Below are 15,886 nucleotides of genomic sequence, written 5' to 3'. Positions count from 1 at the left end.
GATTGAGTGCTAACAGCACCACAGGTCACATAACATGACACATCCCAGGGCATGAGTTGAAGGGATTGCAATGTTTTGGGCCAAGAGTTGTGTTATATTTGAGACACTTGTTTTGCTTCTGACAAGGGGAGGCTGCTTTTTACTTAACCAAGTTCCGGCTGTAGTTCTTACGTCCAAGTTCTAGTCTCTGCTCGGTCATGGAATCTGACTGGGTGACGTTGGGCCAGTCGCTGACTCTCATCCTCACCTACCTCACAGGGTTGTTGTGAGGATAAAACAAAGTGGAGGATTGTGCAAGCCACCTAGGGTTCTTTGCAAGAGGGGGAAAACACGATGGGATATAAATGTAATAATAAATAAACATGTATGTGCAACCAGCTGCAGGTGAGGACGCCTTCTGCATGTGACTCTCACGACTGAGAAACGTAACGACGGCCTGTTTCTGTAGAAATTGTGGGGAACAATCCTTCCGGAGACTTCAGAAACTCAAAAGCAGAATTTTCCGGAAAAGCATGAATTTGACAGGGGAAACGCTTCTTTGTGGACGGATGTTAAGTCCACCTCGTCGATGGTTGCAAAATAAATTCGGAATGAAGCAAAACTGTATTAGTGGTAATATTCACCACAACGAGAAATAATACAGAGTGCAAGCAAATATTAAAACAGTTGGGAATGTTGTATTGATATATATTGAGGGTTTTTTTTTCAAGCACCTTAGAAGACTTTCTCTGTTTGGGGACATGGAATATTCATCAACACTCGCTACTTGCTGAGGGGGAAAGGTCAGCCATCGAATGATGAAAATAAGGGCCAATTTTGCAAGAAAGCCAAAGGTGGTAGCAGTAAAAACGTGTGTGTATGTGTTTTCCAAGGATGAAAGCCATACGAATATGGAATTAACTGCAGTGCTATCCACACTTACCTGGAAGAAAGCCTCGGGAAACACAATGAGACTTACTTCTGAGTAAACACACATGAGACACTGCTGTCTGCCACTTGTCTCTGGCAGGCAATTATATTCATTGTAATGAAAAGATTTTTTTTATATCACACGTACTATAGAATTTTACAGCAGTGTACGTGTTTTAAAAAGCCTGTCTAAGACAGGAGTCTCCAACCTTTTTGGACCTCAACTCCCTTCAGCTGCAGGCAGCATGGTCAATGGTTAGGCATGCTGGGACTTGTAGTCCAAAACATCAGGAGGGCATTAGATTCAGGAAGACTCTTATAGCTGATTGGTTTTATTGATAATGTAGATTAATATTTTTATACTGTGCTCCACCTGGATATATGGCAGGCAGTCTAGAAAGATTTCTAAATAGTTAAAATGCTAGCCCTGGTGGTTGTGTGCTACTTCCAGTAGGGTGACCATATGAAAAGGAGGACTGTGCTCCTGTATCTTTAACAGTTGCATAGAAAAGGGAATTCCAGCAGGAGTCATTTGTATATATGGAGAACCTGGAGAAATTTCCTCTTCATCACAGCAGTTAAAGCTGCAGGAGCTATACTGGAGTGACCAGAATTAAAAGAGGGCATGGCTCCTGCAGCTTTAACTGTTGTGATGAAGAGGAAATTTCTCCAGGTTCTCCATATATACAAATGACACCTGCTGAAATTCTCTTTTCTATGCAAGTGTTAAAGATACAGGAGCACTGTCCTCCTTTCCATGTGGTCACCCTAACTTCCAGTATTCGAGGCAGTAAGCCTGTGTGCACCAGTTGCTGGGGAACATGGGCGGGAGGGTGCTGTTGCACCATGTCCTGCTTATTGGTCCCTGGCCTGATGGCTGGTTGACCACTGTGTGAACAGAGTACTGGACTAGATGGACCCTCGGTCTGATCCAGCAGGGCTCTGCTGATGTTCTTAAAGTGAATAATGAACAGTGCAGCGAATGTGGGCTGCTTTACGACTATTTAATAATAATGCTGCTATTGAATGCTGAATGATAGGGTGACCCTATGGAAAGGAAGACAGGGCTCCTGTATCTTTAACAGTTGCATAGAAAAAGGGATTTCAGCAGGTGTCCCTTGTAGGCATGCAGCAGCTGGTAAAATTCCCTCTTCATCCCAACAGTTAAAACTGCAGCAGCTCTGCCCTCTTTGGTATCTGGTCATGCTAGGCAGGGCTCCTGCAGCTTTAACTGTTGTGATGAAGAGGAAATTTGACCAGGTTCTCCATATATACAAATGACACCTGCTGAAATTGCCTTTTCTATGCAACTGTTAAAGCTACAGGTGCCCTGTCCTCCTTTCCATAGGGTTAACCGTACGGAACAGTCAGCTACAGAGCATTGCCAAACGGTGAGCTGATGTGTCTGGTCTTTTGGCCTCCATGAGTGTGGAAGACAAAGGAAAGAAAGAAAGAAAATCGCTGTGTTAAACTAAACAGCAACATTTCCTAACACTGTGTTTTCGTGACCTGAAAAAGGAAGGATGGCGAGTCGCCCACAAATCATCTCGACGTTGAAAGGACAGAGGTGAGACTGGAGGGGGGGGGGAGGGGGAGAATCGGGCTCGGAGGCAGGTTTCCGAGGGCCCGAGGGCAAAACACCCCCAACAAGCCTCCATCCCTCAGTGAGTCTGTGTTCACATTGCTGCTCAACTCTCCTCCTTGGTCGCACTTGCTTGATAGGTGAGCAAGGAGGCCATGGTGCTCCTTCGCCTCCTCACTACCATTATTTGGGTCGGAGAGAGAGGGCAGGAGAAGCTGGTTGCCATGGCAAAGAGGACCAAGTCCAGTGGTCTGTAGTAGTCAGAGGGACACTGCTGGGGTGTGGGCCTGCCCTAGGCTGGTGTCCATCCATTGCCCACTCATGACACATTATGGAACTCCCTACCACAGGATGGAGTGATGGCTGCCAATTTGGATGGATTTAAAAGGGGGTTGGATAAATTCCTGGAGGCGAAGGCCATCAATGCCTACTAGCCCTGATGGTTATGTACTATCTCCAGTATTCGAGGCAGAAAGCCTGTGTGCACCAGTTGCTGGGGAACATGGGTGGGAGGGTGCTGTTGCACCGTGGTGTGCTTTGTTGGTCCCTGGTCGACAGCTGTTTGGCCCCTGTGTGAACAGAGTGCTGGACTAGACGGACCCCTGGTCTGATCCAGCAGGGCACTTATGATGTTCTTATGAAGACAATGAAGGGATGGCCAGACCCTTGCCTACATCGTGGCAGGTAGAGAGCCAGTGAGCAAGATGGCTGCAGCATCTCCTCACAACTACTGCCGGGGTGTGGGCCCTCAATAGGTGCCCCACCATGCCTACCCAGAAGACACATCCCAAATCACGCCCATCAGAATACAGGGCTTTCCCAAATAGCACAGAGATGGAGAATGTGTGGCCGCCCAGATACCGCAACACCCATCATCCCTCATTATTGGGCATGCTGGCTAGGGTTGATGGGAGTTGTAGTCAAGTCAACTTTTGGAGAGCCACACATTGTCATTGTCCACCCAACCACTTTCTAGGCCCAGCCTTCCCCTCGAAGTGTCTTGGACTACAACTCCCATTATCCCCAGCCAGTGTGGCTATCAGAGTGGGGAAGCCGGGGCTAGATGAACCTTTGCGAGGATCGAGCAAGGCAATAATTATATACTTACTGCAGAGTAAATGAGCTCTTTTTAAACGTTTTTAAGTTTTAACTGTAAGTCGCCTAGGGCAATCCTATTAAGGTCGAAAGGTGATTCATGAATTGATAAAATAAATACATGTCAATACTTCCTAGGCGTCATCTAGTTTGTTTCAGGTTCCCAAACGTAAGGAAATCCACCTTTTCCACAAACAGGGAGAGAAATGGCAGTTCTTTTTATAATCCAGAAAACCGAATAAAATGTCCAAACCTGCAAATGAAGAAACAGCTTATTTAACACTGAAGTAAACTGGAAGTGGAGGTGTGTGGAGTTGAATACAAATAGGGTAAGGGTGGACAACCTGTTGACCAACAGCTCTAGATGGATTACAACTCCCATACTCCCCATCAAAATGGGGCAGATGGGAGTTGGAGCTCAAAAACACATAGAGGGGCCATAAGTTTATTTATTTTATTACATTCCTGTACTGCCCAATAGCTGAAGCTCTCTGCTCTCCAACCCTACTATGGAGTTTGTTTTTCTCCATTTATATATAAATTTGTCTGGCTTCCCCTAGGGAAATTTGGGTGATTGTCAAAATAACTGCTTTCTGCTACATATGGGGATTTTGCAGGGGGTGGGAGGGATTTCTTTTCATTCGGAACTGATGTGTTCATACAGGGTTCAACAAAGCAAAACACCCCAACCCAAGTTTCTATTTATTTAATTTTTTAAACCACCGATGGGGACACAGAACATTGTATGTAGGTTTCCCAGAGTGGTCACTTCATGGTTTCTCCAGAGTGAAACTGCTATAGGACGGCTGCAAAAAGGGGAGGGCCTGTGGTTCAATGGTAAAGTCTCTGATTTGCATTTGGAGGTCATGGGTTCGATCCCTGCCATCTCCGAGTAGGGCTGAAAAAATTTCTGCCTCAAACTCTGGCGAGCGGCTGCCAGTCAGTGTCACCAATGGACGAAGGCTCTGACAGTCGAAGGCAGCTTTCTGTGTTTCAAATTTAATTCAGCCCCTTAATCCAGAACGATGAGGACTGGAACCTTACTTTATTTTAAAGTAAGGGGCAATAACTCAGCAATAGAACCCGTGCTAGGTTCCAACCCCAGCGTCGCCAAGCAGGGCTGGAAAAATCCCTGCCTGAAACCCGGGAGAACCACGGCTTCCAGTCAGTGTCGACAATCCTAGGCTAGATGGACCAACGTTCTGACTCCGTGTAATAAGGCAGCTTCCTACGTTCCTAGTTTAACACCGATACATTATCTTTCCTTCTTTTTATCCCACTCTTCCTCCGAAGGACCTCAGGTGGAATACAGAGTTCTCCCACTCCATCTTCAAAACGACCCTGCAAGGTGGGTTAAGCTGAGAGACAGAGATGAACTGGTCCAAGGTGACCCAGAGAGCTTCATGAAGATTTAGTGGAGGCCCGATTGGCACCAACACTGTTTTCATTTCGACGCCAAGTAAAAACACGGCTTTTTAACAAAACCTTTGATGGTTAAACTCACTAAGATGGCACATGGTTTTAACTGCTTTTAAATTATATATTGTTTTAACTTGGATCATGGTTAAATTTGTTTTTAACTGTGCATATTTATTGTTTCATACTGTATGCTTTTATCTGTACGCCGCTCTGAGATCTTAATGATATAGGGCAGGATATAAATGTTTTAAATAAATAAATAGTGATGGCCATCTACATCCTCTCTCATCTCACACTATTGCCCCGCTCGTGCTCTTCGCTCCTCTGATGCCATGTTTCTCACCTGCCCAAGGGTCTCTCCTTCCCTTGCTCGGCTTCGTCCATTTTCTTCCGCTGCCCCTTACGCCTGGAACGCTCTTCCAGAACATTTGAGAACTACAAGTTCAATCGCAGTTTTTAAAGCTCAGCTAAAAACTTTTTTTTCTAAAGCTTTTAGAACTTGATTTTGATCTGACTTTTATACTGTTACTCTACCCTGTGCCTGTTTGGTGCATTCTCTTCCCTTTCTAATTGTTTTATTACGATTTAATTAGAATGTAAGCCTATGCGGCAGGGTCTTGCTATTTTATTGTTTTACTCTGTACAGCACCATGTACACTGATGGTGCTACATAAATAATAATAATACTTGGGAGGGCTAGTGATGGGGATTGCATAAATTCATGGGGGAGAGGGCTGTCAGCGGCTATTATACAGATCCTGATGGTTAAATATGACCTCCAGTATCAGAGGCAGTTTGTCCCTGTCTAACAGTTGCTGGTAAACAGGAGCAGGAGGACGCTGTGGGGCTCAGGTCCTATCGGTGGGTTTCCCGCTGGGGCACTTGGTTGGCCGTTGTGGGAACAAAATGCTGGACTGGATAGGCCTTGGGTCTGCCACATTTGGGGAAGATACCGAGGTGGAACCAGTTCCCTAGGGAGGTGGTGGGCTCTCCCACCCTAGAGGCCTTCAAGAGGCAGCAGGACAACCATCTGTCGGGGATGCTTTAGGGTGGATTCCTGCATTGAGCAGGGGGTTGGACTTGATGGCCTTGTGGGCCCCTTCCAACTCTGCTATTCTATGATTCCATGAAGCTGGATATCAGGAAAAACTTCCTGATTGTTAGAGCAGTACGACAATGGAATCAGTTACCTAGGGAAGTTGGCTCTCCCACACTAGAGGCCTTCTAGAGGCAGCTGGACAACCATCTGTCAGGGATGCTTTAGGGTGGATTCCTGCATTGAGCAGGGGGTTGGATGGCCTTATAGGCCCCTTCCAACTCTGCTATTCTATGATTCCATGAAGCCCACAAGCAGAATATAAGCCAAAGACCTTTCCCAATGTTGCTCCCCGGCATCCCCAAAATCTGATTCTGGAGGTATAGCGTATACAGGCAACTATCACCTTATCCTCTGTGAATCTGTCTACTTTCCTTTTATTAATGTCTATATTGTATATTATTCCGGTATGATCTATTTTTGATTTACCTACGCATTGAAGGCTTCCGCCTTGTTGGAGGCTTTGCTTTACTGCGTTAAAGCGTGGATTCAACAGCTTTATTTCTACGCGTTCAAGGTTGTGTATCAACAAGAGGAGCATATTAATTTTTTTGCATTGTTTGATTACGACCATTATATAATAGTATCTTCAGGCAGCATACGGAGGGCTGTTGCAAATATGATTCACCCACAGCAGAAATATATAAAAATGTTCGTTTATTTTCCACTTTAAATGTGAGTTTTTGTGGTTGAGGGCTAAGCACCCTAATTGTGTTAAGGTGGATTCCTGCATTGAACAGGGAGTTGGACTCGAAGGCCTTATAGGCCACTTCCAACTCTACTATTCTAGGATTCTAGGTATGGGGCTCACCCGTATGAACAGGTTGATCCAGATTTATACTAGAGGAAGTGGGCTTCCTGGCACCCTCCTGCCCAGGACAACCCCTCCAGTCCCCTAAAAAAACTAGAGAGTCAGGGCCCCCTACTGAATGAGGTGAGTTGTGGTGTGGGGCAAGGGGGTCCCTCCAAAACTGGGCCAAGCGACATTCCACAAACTGAACCCTTCCTTACGGAAGGCAGATCCTGGGTATGTTTTCTCTCCCCAGGTGTGAAATTAGGACAGATATCTGTCCAAAGTTCTTCCCACACTCTACATAACACATTCACCTTATTAATACAAGCCCACAGATTGGGGAGGGGGGGGAAGATTGCGGCCCAGCACACCCCAATACAGCAATCCAAAAATATGCTAATTTGGAAGTAAACTCCATTGACTTCAATGAATGGAACTTCCAAGAAATTGCGCAAAATTGCATCCTGCCTTGTGTCAGCGGTGGGATATTTTATTTTGGAGCAGGGTGGTAGAATTGGGCCTTTGCTTGTTTGTCAGTTTCCTCCCAGGTGGATTTTCTGATGTCTGATAAGGTGAGAACTGGCGCTGAAGCTCCTTCCGCACTCCGAACACTTATACGGTTTCTCTCCCGTGTGAATCCGTTGGTGCCTGATGAGGTGTGAGCTCATCCGGAAATTTTTGCCGCAGCTCGGGCAGATGTACGGCTTCTCTCCCGTGTGGGTTCTCTCGTGAGCGAGGAGGTCGGAGCTCTTGCTGAACATTTTACCGCACCAGCACTTGTACGGTTTCTCGCCCGTGTGCGTTCTCTCGTGAGCGATCAGGGTGGATTTCTGACTGAAGCTCTTCCCGCACTCCAGGCACTTAAAGGGCTTCTCCCCAGTATGTGTCCGCATGTGTGTGACCAGGTTCGAACTGGCACAGAACCTCTTGTCGCAGAAGGAGCATTTGAATGGCTTCTCGCCCGTGTGGATTCTCTGGTGTCTGATGAGGAGTGTACTGGAAGTGAATCCTCTCCCGCACTCGGGGCATTTGAACGGGTTTTCCCCCGTGTGGTTCCTTGTGTGCGTAATGTAGTGCGACTTCTGAATGAAACCCTTCCCACACTCAGAGCATTTATACGGCTTTGCTCCTGTGTGGATTCTCTGGTGCCTGGTGAAGTCTGAGCTCAGGCTGAAGCTCTTCCCGCACTCCCAGCATTTGTATGGTTTCTCGCCCGTGTGGGTTCTCTGATGTGCAGTGAGGTGGGAGTTCTGGTTGAAGCCTTTCCCGCACGTCAGGCATTTGTACGGCTTCTCTCCCGTGTGGATTCTCTGATGCCGGATAATGTCCGAGCTCACACTAAAACTTTTGCCGCACTCAGAGCATTTATACGGCTTGTCCCGTTTTTTAGGGTGTCTCCTGCTTATCACAAAGTCGGGCCGCCAGCTGTGGTCTTTACTGCTCTCAGTTTGCTTCTCTTGGATCTCTCCTGTGGGGATTCTCTGTTGGACAGTAGGTTCACTAAGGCCCTCAGAGCTTCCCCAGCAAGGTAGAGATTTTCCCACCCCCTCCAACAGATGGCTTCTCTGCTGTGTCTCTGGCTTTTGCTGAGGAAGAAAGGTCACTTTCTCTTCAGGGCACCCTCCTCTGAACGTTTCAAGGGGGTCCACTTCCACTAGAATAAGAAAAGAAAAGAAATAATGCGCCAAATCCACGTCTGCTTTTCTTCAGACTCTGTTTTCGCCCTTGCTAAAAATAAATTAAATCCCTGCAGGCAGAAAGCTAGCATGTCAGGGGAAAGATTTTGAGCTTTCTCCCCCAATATGCTAGTTTTCCACATGGAGGTCTAAATGCCCATCCTTTGTCCCTAATTAATTATTTTTTTAAGAGCTGTACACAGAATCCAGAGGACGTACACCAAATAATCAAATAAACAAAGGACATGCTAGTGTGAAAATAGGGCACAAATCACACTTTTGAAGGAATAGCACATTTTCCTGCAATGGATAGGCCGGATTTCGGTGGCAAGGGGAAGGGCGTTTCTTCTCAATGAAGCTGATTGGCCATACATTCAGGAGTGGCAAAAAAGAAGTAAAGTTTTTTCATCAACTGCGTCATTTGCCTATGGAATTTTCTCCCATCAGACCTTGAGATGTTCACTAGCTTAAGAAACAAAACGCACCATCAGCTGTCCTGTGCAACATGTTAATTTCCAGACAGTCCTATTCAGACTGGGTGCGGCGAAGGATTTGAATGCTCTCCCAATATTAACAGAATTCCCTGCACTGAGAAAACAAGCAGCTCAAGAAAAAGACCTCAGGTTAGCCATCCCTCCAACATTGTTATAAACTGATTTTTTTTTTAAAAAAAATGTACCAATGGTTTGACTGTTTGCTATATAACTAAATCTTTACAATTACTGTTTTACGTTTTGTAATACGGATTAGTTATTTTATCATATGTTTTTAAAGTTTGTTTTACGGTAGCTCCATCTGAATTTACAGGCTCTCTTAAACCCATTTTGCATTGTGTGTTGACAACGTCCAACCCCCATCCCTGGTTAAAAAAGAACCCCATGCCTGCTTTATCAGTGAAGGGAAAAGATGAATGAACAAACGATGCAGCCGATTTCATTCATCTCCACAGCTAACCTATGGAACTCACTACCACAAGATGTAGTGATGGCCACCATCTTGGATGGCTGTAAAAGGGGGTTGGATAAATTCCTGGAGGAGAAGGCTATCAATGGCTAGTAGCCCTGATGGCTATGCACTACCTTCAGCATCAGAAGCAGTATGCCTGTGTACATCAATTGTTGGGGAACATGGTTGGGAGGGTGCTGTTGCACTCATGCCTAGCTTGTGGGCCTCCCATTGGGGCAGCTGGTTGGTCACTATGGCAACCGAAAGCTGGAGTAGCTAGGCCTTTGGTCTGATCCAACATGGCGCTTCTTGTGTCCTTATTACACAGATTTCCAACGTGTTGCACAATATGCACGCAAACACTATCTTGGTCCCCAACACACTCTCTGTCTTTCTTGATTTTCATTTTATTTAACTTTTTTTTCCAATTAATACAATTTTAATTAAGGAAGTGTCATCTTTATTTGGGTTCTAAGGAGTTGCATTGTGTTTTGGACCTGAAACCCCAAGCCTGGTTTGAATTTAGGCTCTGGGGCAAGTTGGCTTCCTTTTGGCCTCAGAAAACAATGTAGGAGGCAGCAGTTGACAAAGTCAAACAATTATGTAATGCACAGGGCACACAAGTGCTAAACTTATAATAACATACAAAACTGGGGGTGAGGGAACACTTCTTATTCAGCCGTATCTGTAATGATGTTATCTCAGCCTCAGTGATGATGTTAAGAACATCAGAAGGGCCCAGCTGGATCAGACCAAGGGTCCATCTAGTCCAGCACTCTGTTCACACAGTGGCCAAAAAGCTGTCGGCCAGGGAACAACAAAGCAGGACATGGTGCAGCAGCACCCTCCCACCCATGTTCCCCAGCAACTGGTGCACACAGGCTTACTGCCTCGAATACTGTAGATAGCACACAGCCATCAGGGCTAGTAGCCATTGATACCCTTCTCCTCCAGGAATTTATCCAACCCCCTTTTAAAGCCAGGGATGAACAAGCAGGACATGGTGCAACAGCACCCTCCTCACCCATGTTCCCCAGCAACTGGTGCACACAGGCTTACTGCCTCCAATGCTGGAGATAGCACACAACCATCAGGGCTAGTAGCCATAGATAGCCTTTGCCTTCAGGAATTTATCCAACCCCCTTTTAAAGCCATCCAAATGGGTGGCCATCACTACATCTTGTGGTAGTGAGTTCCATAGCTTAACTCTGCACTGTGTGAAGAAGTCCTTCCTTTTTATTTGTCCTGGATTTCCCACCCATCAGCTTCATGGGATGACCCCTTGGGGTTCTAGTATTTTGAGAGAGGGAGGAAAATGTCTCCCTGTCCACATTCTCCACCCCTTGCATAATTTTGTACACCTCTGTCACTTCTCCCCTTAGCCTCCTTTTTCCAAGCTACACAATCCCAGTTGATGTAACCTTCCCTTGTAGGGGAGGTGTATAGAATTTAAATAATTGTTATAGGCGATAAAAAAAAATCATAGAATCATAGAATAGCAGATTTGGAAGGGGCCTACAAGGCCATCTAGTCCAACCCCCTGCTCAATGCAGGAATGTGATAAAAGATTTTTTTAAAAACCCTCTCACCCCAGTTTTGTATATTATTATAAGTTTAGTAGTTGTGTGTCCTGTGCGTTACATAATTGTTTTCCTTTTAGTCTCAGCAGTTTGCCTTCTGTGAAATTAGTGTTTTGTGACCAGCCGTGACCACCCCGGCAGCCATTTTATGAACGGCATGCCCTCCCCCATGGCAGCCATTTTGTGAGCGCACCCACGACACTCACTCAAAAATTCCAAATTGTGCACACCAACCTAAAAAGTTTGGTGAACCCATTTCTTTTTCTGTCTCCTTTGGCCCAGAAAGTTTCAGTTTTCTGCATACCTCTTTCAGCATGTGCAGAGCGCTGTAAAGAATCTGGACCTGGAATGGTGGCAGTCTCCAAATTCTCCTGCATGACCTCTTTGGTTCAGCTGCAAAGTGTACGTAGAACACTCCACCTGGGCAAAATGAAAACGACCTCCTGAAATGGTAATTAATTAATTAAATTGAATTAATTGAATTAATCTTACAGAACATTCTGTGCTTGAAGGTTCATTGAATCATAGAATCATAGAATAGCAGAGTTGGAAGGGGCCTACAAGGCCATCCAGTCCAATGCAGGAATCCACCCTAAAACATCCCTGACAGATGGTTGTCCAGCGGCCTCTTGAAGGCCTCTAGTGTGGGGGAGCCCACAACCTCCCTAGGTAACTGATTCCATTGTCGTACTGCTCTAACAGTCAGGAAGTTTTTCCTGATGTCCAGCTGGAATCTGGCTTCCTTTAACTTGAGCCCGTTATTCCGTGTCCTGCACTCTGGGAGGATCGAGAAGTGATCCTGGCCCTCCTCTGTGTGACAACCTTTCAAGTATTTGAAGAGTGCTATCATGTCTCCCCTCAATCTTCTCTTCTCCAGGCTAAACATGCCCAGTTCTTTCAGTCTCTCTCCATAGGGCTTTGTTTCCAGACCCCTGATCATCCTGGTTGCCCTCCTCTGAACACGCTCCAGCTTGTCTGCATCCTTCTTGAATTGTGGAGCCCAGAACTGGACGCAATACTCTAGATGAGGCCTAACCAGGGCCGAATAGAGAGGAACCATTACCTCACATGATTTGGAAGCTATACTTCTATTAATGCAGCCCAAAATAGCATTGGCCTTTCTTGCAGCCATATCGCACTGTTGACTCTTATTCAGCTTGTGATCTACAACAATTCCAAGATCCTTCTCGTTTGTAGTATTGCTGAGCCAAGTATCCCCCATCTTGTAACTGTGCCTTTGGTTTCTATTTCCTAAATGTAGAACTTGGCATTTATCCCTATTAAATTTCATTCTGTTGTTTTCAGCCCAGCACTCCAGCCTATCAAGATCGCTTTGAAATTTGTTTCTGTCTTCCAGGGTATTAGCTATCCCACCCAATTTTGTGTCATCTGCAAATTTGATAAGCGTTCCCTGCACCTTCAGAAACCTTCAGAAACCCTGCACCAGGTTTCTGAAGGACCACCAACTATGAAGCTTCCTGGATTTTAAGGTCATCTTCGGAAGCTCTACTACATGGCCCACCACCAAGATCAGGAAGTTGGTGGTGAATAGAGACAGGGCATTCTCTGTGTTAGCGCCTGCCCTATGTGGATTCCCCATCCACAAAGAGATATACGATTGGCTCCCCTGAGGGCTGGTTTTAAGAGGGCTTTAAAAACATCTCACTTATGAGGAAAGGTTAGAACAGCTGGGATTGTTTAGCTCGGAAAAAAGGAGCCTAAGGGGAGACCTGATAGAGGGGTACAAAATTATGCCTGGAGTGGAGAATGTGGCGAGGGAGGCATTTTCTTATAATACTAGAACTCAAAGGGGTCACCTCATGAAGCTGATGGGTGGGAGATTCAGGACAGATCAAAGGAACGACTTCTTCACACAGCACAGAGCTAAACTATGGAATTTGCTAACACAAGATGTGGCGATGGCCCCCAATTTGGATGGCTTGCAAAGGGGGTTAAACAAATTCAAGGAGGACAAGGCTGTCAATGGCTGCTAGTCCTGATGGCTACATGCAACCTCCAGTATCAGAGGCAGTCTACCTATGTAAACCAATTACTGGGGAACATGGACCATAGGGTGCTGTTGCACTCATGTCCTGCTTGTGGGTTCCTCATGGGCAGTCAGTTGGCCCCTGTGTGAACAGGATGCTGGACTAGCTGGACCCTTGGTCTGATCCAGCAGGGCTCTTCTGATGTTCTTAGGGTTCCCAGATCCTCCTATTTGAAGATCAGAACTCTCCACCATTTTGGTCTCCCTTCCTTGTTCGTTTCTCCCAGGAACATGCAAATTTTTTTCGACTGCAACTCCCAGAATTGCTCACCCTTGGCTATGCTGGCTAGAGCTGATGGGAGTTGTAGTCCAAATCATCTGGAAGGCACCGATGGCCTACCCCTAATTTGCTCTACCACACAAGTCTCTGCGTGGATTAAAATCAGCTTTCTTGAAACCCCAGTCAGGAACAATTCCTACAACTCCCAGCATTCCCCAGTCAGGAACAAGTCCTACAACTCCCAGGATTCCCCAGTCAGGAACAAGTCCTACAACTCCCAGCATTCCCCAGCAAGCAACAAGTCTTACAACTCCCAGCATTTCCCAGCCAACAGGGCCAGCTGAGGAATGCTGGGAGTTGTAGGACATAGCAGACCACCTTCCCTTATATACACCCAGGCGTCATTTACAAACTTCAGAGGAGGCCCTGCTCGTCATCCCAACATGGCCTTCTCTGTCGCCGCCCCCACCCTCTGGAAAACCCTCCCTCGTGCGGTTAAGGAGGCGGAAAATGTAATAAACTTTTAAACGCCTCCCAAAAACATATCTTTTTAAACAAGCCTTCCCTGGACTGTAATTTATTCTGGTTTTATGACATTTTAAAATTTTAATCTGGATTTTATGGTTTTAGTTGTTAAACTGCCCAGACAGCTTAGGCTGTTGGGCAGTATAAATATGGAATAAATAAAATGACTTTTTCTGCCTAAACATGCATAGGATCGCACCCTAAGGCTACAATCCTCTACCTATTTACCCGGGAATAAGTCCCATTAAATTTATTGGGACTTACTTCTGAGTAGACTCATAAAAGATTGCACTACATGAGACTGAGTCGTGAATTGGAAAGTGCCCAGTGTATTTAGCAATTGTATTTGTACACCACCCAGCTGGCAAATACTCTCAGAAGTTTACGATCCTAGAACTAAAAATGAGCAATAAACTCCCCCAATAAATTAATTTTTAAAACACACACTCCACTCCACTCCTCTCCCTCTCTCACACACACACACAACAAAAGTATCAGCATAATACAATATTAAACATCAAAAATAATTTTTAAAACAGTTCATATCTCACCTCTGAAATGAACCCAACCCTAGGGTGACCCTCTGAAAAGGAGGACAGGGCTCCTGTCTCTTTAACAGTTGTATCAAAAAGGGAATTTCAGCAGGTGTCATTTGTATATATGGGGAACCTGGTGAAATTCCCTCTTCATCACCACAGTTAAAGCTGCAGGTGCCCTGCCCTCTTTTAAAACTGGTCACTCTAGAATCATAGAATAGCAGAGTTGGAAGGGACCTACAAGGCCATCGAGTCCAACCCCCTGCTCAGCTCCTGCAGCTTTAACTGTGGTGATGAAGAGGGAATTTCCCCAGGTTCTCCATATATACAAATGACACCTGCTGAAATTCCCTTTTCTATGCAACTGTTAAAGAAACAGGAGCCCTGTCCTCCTTTTCATATGGTCACTCTATTTCTATGCAACTGTTAAAGATACAGGAGCCCTGACCTCCTTTTCATAGGGTCACCCTATTTCTATGCAACTGTTAAAGATACAGGATCCCTGCCCTCCTTTTCATAGGGTCACCCTATTTCTATGCAACTGTTAAAGAAACAGGAGCCCTGTCCTCCTTTTCATAGGGTCACCCTATTTCTATGCAACTGTTAAAGATACAGGAGCCCTGCCCTCCTTTTCATAGGGTCACCCTATTTCTATGCAACTGTTAAAGATACAGGATCCCTGCCCTCCTTTTCATAGGGTCACCCTATTTCTATGCAACTGTTAAAGATACAGAAGCCCTGCCCTCCTTTTCATAGGGTCACCCTACCCAACCCCTCCTCACCCCCAGGTTCCTCATTTGCACTGCGGAGGATAATCGTACTGACCTACCTTGCAAGGTTGTTGTAGAGATTACACGCAGAAAATGCACGCGATGCGCTTTTGAACACTCAAAGAGCTACCATACAAATGTCAAGCATGATTAACACACGTGTCCCCACCCCAGATTTAATAGGGGTGTAATAAATTTTAAAAGTTGCAACCCTTAAAGTAGCATAATCATTCTTCCTGACCGTCTCATAAGTCACAGTGAGCAAGGTGGGGGAAGGATGAATGGGGAAATGAAATCACAGGCCCCCCCAACACCCAGTTTTTGCGAGGATCAGCAGAGCAAACCCTTCCCCTTGCACCCATTTAACTCACACCCACCCCTTCTTTGAGATGGCCACCAATTCTTTAAACGTTTGCAGATGCTACAGCTGCTCCTCCGGGCTAGAACCAGTGGCTGGAGCTCCGCCCAATAACAGAACAGGAAGGGACATCACTATTTGCATCTCCCCGCCTCTTTCAGATAGGTGTGGGGTTGGTTTTTTTGTGCGGGTCTATATGGTGGTGGTTCTTTGCCAAGCCCCTCTAGGCTTTCGAACTCTGTCGATTTAACCCTTATTTGTCTCAATGCTTAAAAAACCCAAAAACACCCACCCCACACCAGGGGGAGCTTCTCAGCTTCATCGGTCCCTGGTGT

At 45.8% G+C, this 15,886-nt stretch overlaps 1 protein-coding gene across 3 annotated transcripts; it reads right to left on the bottom strand.

The window, feature by feature from the left end:
- Positions 1-7,247: 7,247 nt before the first annotated feature.
- Positions 7,248-15,623, bottom strand: LOC134396237 (zinc finger protein 501-like). Of its 3 annotated transcripts, none has more exons than XM_063122657.1 (3): positions 15,571-15,623; positions 11,400-11,538; positions 7,248-8,548 (listed from the first exon to the last, which is right to left on the bottom strand). In XM_063122657.1, exons 2-3 carry the CDS (start codon positions 11,470-11,472, stop codon positions 7,428-7,430), a joined length of 1,194 nt encoding a protein of 397 aa, XP_062978727.1. In that variant the 5' UTR covers positions 11,473-11,538; positions 15,571-15,623; the 3' UTR covers positions 7,248-7,427. The 3 variants fall into 3 exon arrangements, 2 of the variants coding, with proteins under 2 accessions (XP_062978727.1, XP_062978728.1); XM_063122658.1 differs by lacking the exon at positions 15,571-15,623 and adding an exon at positions 15,253-15,286; XR_010025255.1 differs by lacking the exon at positions 15,571-15,623 and having other exon boundaries at positions 8,515-8,548; positions 11,330-11,482.
- Between the last annotated feature and the right edge of the window lie 263 nt (positions 15,624-15,886).

The sequence above is a fragment of the Elgaria multicarinata genome, chromosome 3 (assembly GCF_023053635.1).
Source record: "Elgaria multicarinata webbii isolate HBS135686 ecotype San Diego chromosome 3, rElgMul1.1.pri, whole genome shotgun sequence".
In the NCBI taxonomy this organism is placed as follows: Eukaryota; Metazoa; Chordata; class Lepidosauria; order Squamata; family Anguidae; genus Elgaria; species Elgaria multicarinata.
This window is presented reverse-complemented; position numbering and strand designations above follow the sequence as displayed.